Genomic DNA, 11,382 nt, shown 5'->3' with positions numbered 1-11,382 from the left:
CAAATTGAGTTATTTGGACTCAAGTATGTTTGGACATGTGCAGTGGGAGGACAGTGCATGTATTTTACAAAGGATGCCGAATATGGAGCTGACAGGCAGGAAGAAAGGAGGAAGACCACAAAACGGAGGACTTGCTGTGAGTTGGTGTGACAGAGATGCATGCTAGTGAGATGGAGGGAGATGATTAATCTGAACGAGCAGAAGAAAGAAGAAGAACAATCTGATATGACAATAAACAGCAGTGTACAAATGTAAATGTTGTATTGAAATCTGTATTTTTAATTAACCTAATTAATGGAGTTATATCGCACATATTTATTTACTAATATATGTGTTTCACGATTATTATCACTATGTATTTCATTTTTGTACATCCTTAGTTATTAAACATTTTGTCAACTTTTTAGTTTAACACCTACATTTAGTTAATTTGTAGTTTCGTTTCTGCCAGTTTGTTTATAAAATTTTAATGTGTAAACAAAGAGCTGGAAGCTGCTTGGAGTTTCAAAGGCACAACCATTAATGTTATTAGAGGATCGTCCAGCAGGGGGCGATGGTGCACCTACACACAGTGAGAGCAGTAAAGCCAGAAGAAGAGCTCTTCCCCTCCTCCCCGTTCATCACCACAGGCTGGTATCTGGTAACATTGGCGCAATAACACCAGGAGAGCGTCTTTTTCTGCGTGTGCTTTAAAGCTGCCTTTTACTGAGGTGAAGTTTAAAGGCAGGCAAAATGTCGTCTTGGGTGAAATCACCTGCGGGTGGTCGGCGGCCATCCGGTAACCCGAACGGAAGGTGAGTTTCCAGGCTAGCGAGGTTAGCATTAGCTGCTAGCTCACAATAATATATAAACGTGAAACGCTGTCAATTAGCGGCCCTATAAACCGCCTCCTGTGCTGTGCAGTGCTCCACAGCCGCGTGTGTTTCGGAGGGCAGCTCCATACCCAACCAGAGAGGAGAGGGCCGAAGAGCTCAAGGATGCCCTGGACAGGTATTGTGTTGTCGGCAATGGTTTAAAGTGACCAAAGCTTTATTATGAGTGATTTACTGTGCACCTTCACTTCTGTGTGTAGTGCTACGCGTCATTCATGGTTTTGTTTTAGACGAAAGAAAATGCACCGTTGTAGTACATAAAAACTAAAAACAGCATTTAAAGCCTCTAAGTTGCCACAAGTCATATTTAATATTTCCTTATAGCTTCCCTACTCTCTTTATGTCAGCACTGGGGAACATCGTACTTCCTTCCCAGCCCGATTTTTCTTTCCTCCTTTAAAGTAAATCATAAAACAAATAATTCTAGGATCTTGTTTACAGGTTTAACTGGTTAGACCAAACTTTGAATGCAGCTCTTCAGTTTCAGTACACTTATAGTTTCAGCTGCCTAACGAGGTTGTAGACTCATCTTTAACACAGAAATCACTTTTATTTGGGCAAGTTCATAATTACATATGCAACAGGCAAAGCAGGTACTGATAGAAGCTTGGTAGTCTGGAATCATAGATGTACAATGAGCTAAAGTTACCTGAGCACTCGTTTTTAGTGTGTTGTAAAACAGTTAGTGCTTGGTTGAAGTATATAAACTAAAAGCAGCAGTTCTGAGCTCTGTGCAAGCTGCACTGACTTTATTGCGGCCATATCACCTGACTAGTATAGAAGTAACGTGTTGCTGCTGCTTCCTAATGAGAAAAATATCGCACACTGTTCGCTGTAGCACATGTGCTATATGGATGGAAGAATTAGGGCCCACCTTTTATCTTTAAGTTGGGTGTCACAGGTGTGTGCACCTGGCTGTGCACTGTGGCGTTCCAAACATTTGTGACGGAATGGGTCATTCTAACGAGTACGCTGAATTTGAGCATCGTACTATAATAGGATACCGTCACTGCCACAGTTTCTTCTGTCCTAGATATTCCACAGTCAACTGTAAGATGTGTTTTTGTAAAGTTTAGGAACCAGGCACTCGGTCACGAACGTAAAGTTAGAGAGTGGGGTCACCGACTGCGCTCTGCAGACTCACTAACTCCAGATTTACAAACTTCTCAAAGAACATCTGCGCTGACATGCACCAGGAGTTTCAGGGTTTGGATTCCGGTAGCTGAACAGCTCCCGTGGGTCTGAAGTGTGGGTGATCCCATACTTTAGTCTCTATTCTGTACTTTGGACAGAAGACGGATGTAATTTTACTTTCAACTATGACAAAATCGAGTATTTCAACACGTCAGCTGTGAATCCTTTGACAGTGTGAATGTGAGAATATGCTGACGTAAGGTGTTAGGAAGACATCAGGAATACAATGTTTGCAACAGTCTACTATTGTTTCCATGTTGTGGGGGGAAAAAAGCTGTTTGAGTGAAAGTTAAAACTTTGATGAACTGAATGTCGGACGCACAGGCTCCTTCATGCACTTACTCTCTGGGTCTCACTTTCAGAAAATCTATTTTTAGACATTTATATGATGGTCATATTAAGGTGTCGTAGAATGGCCTAGCGGATAGGAGGCATAGAAATACCTCCCATATTAAACTGTAATGACACTTTTCACTGCTTTTTTTTTTCAGTTATGAGGAACTAGAGCAAATCCAAAACTACAGTGGAAGTGTGAAGTATGAGGGCTACAAGCATCAGCCAAATGGTGAGATTTGTTTCTTTGTTTCGTCCGTCAACAAGTGAGCAAAATGGATACTCTTTACACAAGAAATTTTTTTTAAATCCTCAAATCTTGATTACACATTTATCCAAAGAAGAAAAGAAAAGAGTGCGGTAATATTTTTGCCACTTTTTGAGTCTCTTTCAATGTCACCCTTCTCAAACTTCCAGCCAAACCAGAGGGTGGCACTCCAGCAGACAGACGTAAAACGCTGTATCAGAAGTTCTACAGACAGGTGCAGGAGGAGAGGAAGCCAGCCGACTGCGTGGTTCTCTCTGTTACCAAACAGTGCCTGTGAGTATTTATTCATTGCCAACAGAATTTGCTGGTTTATCCTCGACTATCAGCGAGAGGAGACTGATGTCATTCAGTGTTTCCCCACACTCAGGCCCAAGTATATGTGCCGACTCATATTATCTTTTGTTTTTTGTTTTTCTATCCATTTATATCTTACTCAGCCTTATATTAAAATCTTACTTGATGCTAACAACCTTTCCCTCGCTGGTGTTTTCCCTACCGGTTGGCTTGCTGGCCAGATTACTGTTGTAGTGGTTCTCAGTGTCATTCAGCTGCTTAGTCAGATGCATTGACTCCACCGTCTTGGACTGCAGCTGGCAACAGTAGTTGTCCTTCTGCTTTGGAGCTCTGCTGTGAGCTTTAGGGTCACTTTAATCAGAGCCTGCAGCAGATGGAGGACTGGTTCATGTGCTGCTGTGCTAAGCTCACAGAGACCGCAGAACAAATGAGGGCTTCCAGCAGCAGCTGCAGACCATGACTGTGGAGTTTTGGTTCACTGCAGGATGAGACTTATTGGATGAAAGCTGTTTTAATGTGTCAGTAAGTATGAGGCAATTAAAGTGTTAAGAGCAGAAGGACTTATAACTCTGTATCAGATCTTATCCTTTTATTATCACCGTCAGTTTTTTGCTTGCCTTTCTTTCTTGGTGTGCTGTGCAGGCTGCAGATCGTTTCAGCTACGAGGCTTTGTTCACATTTAACGTGTTGTAACTTCAAATTTGTTCTGGCTACTCAAATTTAGGTTCTTGTTCCCTTTGGAAAGTCTTTTTGTTGATTTATTAAGTGTTTCACACGCAGACCCTGTGTGTAAGTGTATTCATATAACCACATTCCCAATGCAGATGTCTACTGTGAAGTTTTGTCACCATGGCAACAAACAAAATAACAACAAAAACCAACGTAAAAGCCCACAGGTTATTTTTGCACACGTAGTTTTCTTCCTGTGTTGTGTTGAATGATTGTCTGTTAAATTAGTTGTGATAACTGACAACCACAGATGAAGCAACGTGAACACCAGGAAAAAAAACACCTCACTTTGTCACTCACACAAATACTTTCACATAAAGTTGGAACAGCTGTTTGCTTTTGGTCTCTTGATCAGTCAGTAATGAAGATTGTATTCATTTATGCACAGTCAAAAAATCTTAAAATTCAGTGTTCAACTACACACTGATTTGCATTGAAGTACATTAACAGATGCATACATGCGAAGGTTAAACATTCTTGAATACACTTTTCACATATCAAATGTGCCACTCGGATCACTTTCTGTTAAAATACTTGTTATTTTATGCTTTTGAAAAACTGCCACAGTTGTAAACCAGTGACATTCTACACATGATAAAAGTGTAACAGAGTAGCGGTCAAAGCACATTAAAACTTGCACTCCTTATGCACTGCAAGATTGCAACATCATCAATCAATTTTCACACACTTCTACACTAAAAGCAACGATTAATTTGAATCACAGATATGGCCGCTTAAGCTTGATTTAGTCTATACTCCTGTGTTGAATGGCACGGCCATGCACCCTGTACTGGGTAAACAGACGTGTCCAAGAAGACTTGCTGAAGTTCAAACTGAGCATCAGAATCAGAGAGAGTGCTGATTTAAGGGGACACATTTAATGTGGAATGGTTTCCAGCACCTTGTTGAACTTGCAGGGTGTACTTAATAAAGTGTCCTACTCGTATAGTCACAAGGGTGTTAACCACTGGAATTGGTTCAGCACAGGAGTATAACTCAAGCTAACTACGAGACTCAGTCGATACAGATGGACTGATAAGTATAAATTGATGCAGCACTTTATTCAACTTTCTCAGTATCCGAAAGACACTAGGAAATACTAGTATTATAATATTTCCAGTACAAACATCTCATTAAGAATAAACACACAATACAACACTAATCATACCTATGAGAGATTTGAAAATCTGTGTTAGCTTCACATAAAACACTGTTTTTGTTGGGAAAGCACATTTTAAATGAAGGAGTCACCCTCTGCTCCGTCACAGATTTAACTCGGGGTTTCTCCTATACGAGGTGAGTCGCTTAATATAGAACTGTCACGTTAACAAAGTGTTTCTCTTCCTCTCAAAGGGATTACCCCAAATCGCTAAGCCAGTGCTTGCAGGAGCGTGGCCTGTCAGTGGAAATGCTCTACCTTCAAGCGGAATCGGGCCTGACCCGGGCCCTGCAGGATGTCCGAGCAGAAGGCTCCCCCTTATGTATTCTGGTGGAGCAGACAAACGTAGCTCTGTCCTCCTGCACTGTTATCATATTCTCAGAATCCCTCAAAAGTAAGTTCGTACCCCTCGTATTCCTTCAAACTTACCAAACCATCCCTTTTACTAGGCTCAGTTCAACAGTCTGTAGATTCCACATCTTTAAACACAAGGTCTAAAACAAATTTCTTGTAAAACCAAATAAATTAAAAAGACACACTACCATTTAAAAGACCAATATCTAAAGTTACACAAAGCTACGGTTCTTCAGTCATGTATGCATTACGTGCATTTAAAAATTGTACAGAGTCTATCAAATCTAAACGTTAATATCTGGATCTTGGCAAACGATCCTTTGGCTTGCACTTGCATATACTTCACACAACAATACATGACAATACATCCCAAAAAAAACACAAACTGAGAAACGGTCAATTTATTACAACATGTGTTTCATTTCATGGGTCATCAGTTCTATCTTAAACCAAATAACAAACCAGACCAAACCAACAATCAGACTTCTGTGGAAGACGACACAAAGGCAACGTTGTAGCTACCATTCAGACTGTTTGTTAGCTTACACACCAACTTCACTTCCATCTTTGATTTTTGTGCGATAACATGAGTGTTACTCTTAACAAAACAAATAAATCAAATCTGTATTATTATCAGATGTATGCACGATCTGTGCCATGTAGGTACTCTCCAGTGGGCTCGTCCTCAACATGTCGTACATGCTCGCAGACGCATTTTAACGTTTGTGAGGCAAGACCCAGGTTTGAGGTCTGCATGCCAGATTCAGCTGCATATGAGGTGCAGTCGAGACATTTAGCAACACAGACCATAAAAGTATTTCTGTGTCACCTCAGTCCTGTGGGAACCACAAAACTACAACGTTTCAGCTGGAACTTTATTTCAGGGAGGACAGAAAATTCTCAGGATGGGGTGAAGATTGTATACAAATCCTTTCACAGTTCCACAGCGGTGTGTGTCACAGTCCAGCTGACCCAGTTTACTCCTGCAGTAGAACTGCATTTTCACATCTGAACCTGGGAGGCAGATTTGCTGTGAATGTCAAAAGGAGACCGCGACCATGTTCCTGATGCCTGTGGTTTCTCAAACTGAGAAATTCTAGGTTGAAGCTGAACATGCAGCACTTTTTAACAGAGACTGATCCTCGACTCCAAAGCCTGACCTGAACTTAGTATCTGATCTGATGCAGATCCAGGTCGTGGTGAACTTGTCCCTGCACAAGTGCGAGATATCAGAACAGGACTCGGAGTGCTCTAAATATGATCACGAGGAGAATATTGGCTACGTTTAAATCAGTTATGGTTTTATGGACCTTTTATGATCTCACCTCGTAACTCTGGGGATTTTCATTTGATTTTTTTTATCTTTTGTATCCTCCTGGACGAAGCGTGCGGCCGGTTTTACACAGGGATGACCCAGGCTCTGGATAAAATCAAACTCAAGTTGTAATAATGTGCAGTTTGCTTTAAATCTGCTTAATATGACATTTTATCCTTTATTAGCACACGTAAACGACCTAATCTTTATAACACAAATGTTAAACACATTGTTAGGTGAATTCAACCAAAATTAGATCAGTTCAACAAAAACAATTGTCTGTCCTTAGAAACAAAGCTGAAAAAGCGTCACCATTCATTATATTTAGAATAAAATGTCTGGATGCACATTTAGATAAATTCAGTACTTATTAATCAGGTTGTATTAAAGTTACTGATAAATACACATATTTGCACAAAATGCATGTCCCCCAGTGCCACACATCCAGCAAACCAACCCCCCTCCCCTCAGAAGCATTACTTACCAAAATACTAATTTAATCAGCTGATCCCAACATTGACATCAAACCGATCTCAGCGCGAGCTGAAAGGAAAATCTTTTTTCACCTCTTTCTCCCACCTCAGCCTCATGACACTTCACCGTTACGTTCCCTTTCCCTCCTCAGTCCATCGAAACATGCCCAAAGACCAGGCCATGGACTTTGTTCAAGCAGAGTACAACCGCGGACTGGCTAAAGAGCGACCCCCGAGGGACCCTGCAGACATTGCAGCCGAGGCGTCGCAGCTGCTCGATGACTTTCTGGATCGAGAAAAGATCGCGCGCCACACCGTTCCCTCTGAAACACGTCAGCTCCTCGTGCTGTTAGCTGAGGGTGTGCATCTGTACCCCGAGGAGTTGGAAACCATCTCGGAGTACGTGCGCTCTCGGCAGGACCACATACAAGGTGAAACGCCGATTACACAGTTCCTACAGAAGCGCTGTTTCAGCTTTGACTTCTAACAGCTTTACTTTGTCCTTACGTCGTTTTTTCTCTTTAGCTTCCAACAGCGAGGGTGAGAAAGGGATCATGTTACCTCCAGGGTTAGGAAAACCACCTCCTCTGCTTCCGACTCCATCTGGGCCACCGCAGCCTCAGCCTGCATCTTTAACAGGGGGGCCCATGGGAGACCACGCCTCACCTTCACCTGTACCCCTCTTGCCTTCACCAGGTTTGGGTTTTCCCTCTTTGTATCTTTTTAAGTCTATCAAAGATTTAATGCTGTGGGGCTGTGAAGCATGATGAAAAGTCCTAGTGTTCTACTTTGGTGAGAGCGCTAAAACCTACCACAGCATTGCTAATCATGAAAAGCTAGAGGCTCATTTGCTTCCTTTTATTTATTTTTAGTTGCTCATCCCAAAACCAAACCTCCTCCGCTGCTCTCCTTGCATCGTCTTCCTGGTCCGTCGTTAGGGGGCCCAATAGTCCGAGGTCCCCTGTCATCACACATCCCTTACGGCGGTCCTGGTGTGCCTCGTGGGCCCCTGCTCCACCCTCCTCCTGTGTTCCACCCAGGCCCCAGAGGTCCCACTAGAGGAGCTCCTCCCACTCTAAAGAGCGCTCGCCCTCCACTTCTGTCGTCTCCAGGTTAATCTTTGGTTTCTTTTGGATTTTTTTTCTTTTTCTGTTCTTAAACTTTTGTCCTAAATTTTTTTTTTTTTTTCTTTCCCTGTTTGTTTTCTCAGGTGCTCCTCTTCTTCGTCAGAGTGTCCCCCGGCATTAGGAAATGACACACACACACACACACACACACACACACAGTCAAAGTTGCAGGTTATGAACAGTGCTCAGTTCATGTTAGAGCAGAAGCATCCTTTTTTATGTGTTAATCTAAATTTAGCTGGAAGATAAGAATGAAAGTTGATGTTATGTCTTCATCTCACTGTGGGTGGTTTGAGTGATAATGTTAAGCCCCCCCCCCGGCATCGGTGCCTTTTTTATGTTTTGTCCGTCGGTTTGGATGTTGGGGTCTGTGACTGTTGGTGACTGTTGCACAGGTCCTTCAGTTAGTTCGGTTGGCAGATTGCACAGAAGTACAGCCACGCAGTAATCAATACCCAATCACACGGCTGCAATAGGATGTCTTCTGTATATAAACGCCAGGAGCCTGCCTGCTTTGTACAGTTTTTCAACATGGTGCGTTAAATTTCTCAAAGTTTCTCTGGACGACAAATATTTCACTTTATAATGGTTTGTTCTTCGGAGCCGCATTTCTGGTTCCAATATAACTTTATTCATGTGTAATTTTATTTGTGCCACAGATAAAAGCAGTCACTCTGAAGGACTCTGTATGATGCATGCAGTGTCTTCATGGCAGAACACAAACACGTGTATTTGTTTAATTGCATTTCCTGCACTGTGCACAGTGAAATTGCTGCCATGTACAGTACACTTCAGTAAAATAATCGTCCTTCTGACGTTGGAAAACTGTCAGCTTTGTTTTGTTACCCAGGCTTCTGACAGAGTCCTTATATCAAAGCACAAGACTAAGCTCCAACTATTTCCCAGCATAAATGGAAGAAATGTGACTCTCTTCATTATAAATCCAGTGACCACATATTTTCTAAACGGCAGGTCTGACGTGAATAAGAAAGCTCCACAGGTTTGGTTACACACTGTAGGTTTCAGCCTTTAAGCTTAATATCTGTTAAATATGTGATGCAGGCAGAGCACACGAGTCTAGAACAAACAACTACGTATCATATGTGGCGTTTTTTTTTTTTTTTTTTCATTGTCAGTTTCTAGCACACTGTTGTTTTGTTGCTAATATTTATTAGCATTATTGAAAAGCATTTATCTGGTTAAGAAGCCTTTTTCTGTTGGAGCCACGGGAGGCTGAGGCCTCATAAAGACAAACACTTTGGTTCACTTTTGTAGATACTGTAAAAATGTTTCTTTTTCTTCACGTTTTTGAATCACTGTATGCTTTTTCCTTTGCTGTGTAGTGTGCTGATGTTGAACAGGTTTGGAGTCCTGATTATATTTTCAAAGAAAACATTTATAAATGTTTTGAGACGTTTTTCTTTTATTATGAATTTAAATGAACATCTTGATACAAGTTCACCAAACATCTTTCTGTAAATCTGAGTCTGAATAGATGGTAGTGCTAAAATTTCTAACATGTACGTATTGATCAAAGTGCAAATCTGTACAGTTTGATCTATTTAAGTGAATAAAACATAAAAGTGAACCCTTCGTGTATTTTGCTGTACAACGAGCAGCTGCAGCAGCAGTTGAGGCCTGAACAGGCTTTGGTTTCTTTGCATCATGGAGCAGTTTTTAGGCTGTATGACGAGCAAGCAAGCTAAGATTTTTCAAGCTCCAGTGGAGGCTCTTGCCTGGATGGAGATTTCTGGACTCATTTTTATTTCCATACTGGAAGCTTGCCTGGGCTGCTGTACAGTAACACACAGTAAACAGCTTCCAGGCTTCATGGTAGCAAACTGCATATTAAGTGGCACAGAAGTAGTTGTGTATATTTGTATTGCTGATTTTCTGTTGCGTGTTTGCTATAATGTTTTTTTGACATCTTTTAATGTAGTTTTAAAGACCAGAGTCTCTACTTTGCTCTTTTTATACACAGTCATGTTGCTGACCTGTTGCCAGCTGTTTCCTTTTACTGCCACCTGCTCTTCTAGCCTTTTTGTCTATCAGTTTATATATGTTCCATATATTCTACTGTGAATAATCAAGATTTTTATATGTGTTTTTTTTTATTTACAGTCCTGTGCAAAAGGTGTTAGGCATATATAAACAATTGGCTATTGGCCCCAAATGTATTCTGCAGCAGGACAATGACCCAAACACACAGCCAAAGTCATGAAGAGCTATCTTCAGCGTAAAGAAGAACAAGAGGTACTGGAAGTGAGGGTACGGCCCCCACAGAGCCCTGAGCTCAACATCATCGAGTGTGTCTGGGATTACATGAAGGATGTGCGGAAGCCAACATCCACAGAAGATCTGTGGATGGTTCTCTGAGATGTTTGGAACAACCTACCAAGATTCTTTATTTGTCGCATGCATAGTTATAAAAGTACAACACGCAGTGAAATGTGACCTGATACGCTCCTCGACTATGCAAAAAGAGAGAGAACATTATATTCAGTGAGTGAGTTACATACATTATATAAATAAAATAAAACGATCTGGAAATTTACAGTTTGAAATCTGAGAATGTACATTGTGTGAGTGGGGTGTTAAAGTGTGCTGTAGTGAAGCCAGAAGGATCAGGCATGATGTGAGAATATGGTAACGATGACAGGATAGAAGCTCCTCTTCAGCCTCTCTGTTCTTGCTCGCATGGTGCAGAACCTTCTGCCTGATTGCAGAAGTTGGGACAGTTTATTGCTGGGATGGGACGGGTCCTTCAGTATCTGAGCTGCTCTGGACCAGCATCTCCTGGTGTAAATGTCCTGTAGGGAGGGGAGAGCAGCCCTGCAGCAGCGTTCTGCTGTATGGATAACTTTGAAGAGCTTTTTGGTCCTTACCAGGCGGACAAACAGCCTGGTGTGTGCGCACTCGCACACGCTGTTCAGAGGTTTCATTAAGCAATTTTGCTTAATGAAGATGAGACTGTATTGATCCTACGTGAGGAAATCTGTGCATTACCACAGCTCAGGTACAGATAGCAGAAGGGTACAAAGAGTATACCAGAATATAGTCAAGTAATACAAAATAAACAAGATAATACAACATATACAGTAACAGTAGCTGAGGTTCTGTGTACACTCATACTCAGAATATGTTACATATCATCCATATACTATCCATATGAGGCTTGTGTTAATATGCAAGTATTAAATTTCAACTATTTTACTGTTACTATGTAAGTAATAGATATCTATAAGTATAGACATGTACATGCAC

General features: G+C 41.5%; 1 protein-coding gene across 1 annotated transcript; it reads left to right on the top strand.

The window, feature by feature from the left end:
* Positions 1-591: 591 nt before the first annotated feature.
* si:ch211-216l23.2 (uncharacterized protein LOC565061 homolog) lies at positions 592-9,706 on the top strand. The gene is made up of 9 exons (XM_031748943.2): positions 592-794; positions 904-990; positions 2,558-2,631; positions 2,817-2,940; positions 5,044-5,243; positions 7,144-7,422; positions 7,517-7,687; positions 7,864-8,103; positions 8,202-9,706. The coding sequence occupies exons 1-9, from the start codon at positions 733-735 to the stop codon at positions 8,237-8,239; spliced, it is 1,275 nt and encodes a 424-aa protein (XP_031604803.2). The 5' UTR covers positions 592-732; the 3' UTR covers positions 8,240-9,706.
* Positions 9,707-11,382: the final 1,676 nt, after the last annotated feature.

This window comes from Oreochromis aureus, linkage group 7, assembly GCF_013358895.1.
Source record: "Oreochromis aureus strain Israel breed Guangdong linkage group 7, ZZ_aureus, whole genome shotgun sequence".
Lineage (NCBI taxonomy): Eukaryota > Metazoa > Chordata > Actinopteri > Cichliformes > Cichlidae > Oreochromis > Oreochromis aureus.
Note: the sequence above shows the minus strand (reverse complement) of the source record. Positions and strands in the feature narration are given on the sequence as shown.

Excerpts from the sequence above, each read along its gene's own strand:
- si:ch211-216l23.2 (XM_031748943.2), top strand. The coding sequence starts at position 733 with ATGTCGTCTTGGGTGAAATCACCTGCGGGTGGTCGGCGGCCATCCGGT. Across the intron at positions 7,423-7,516 it reads TCGGCAGGACCACATACAAG|CTTCCAACAGCGAGGGTGAG; the intron begins GTGAAACGCCGA and ends TTTTCTCTTTAG. Across the intron at positions 7,688-7,863 it reads ACCCCTCTTGCCTTCACCAG|TTGCTCATCCCAAAACCAAA; the intron begins GTTTGGGTTTTC and ends ATTTATTTTTAG.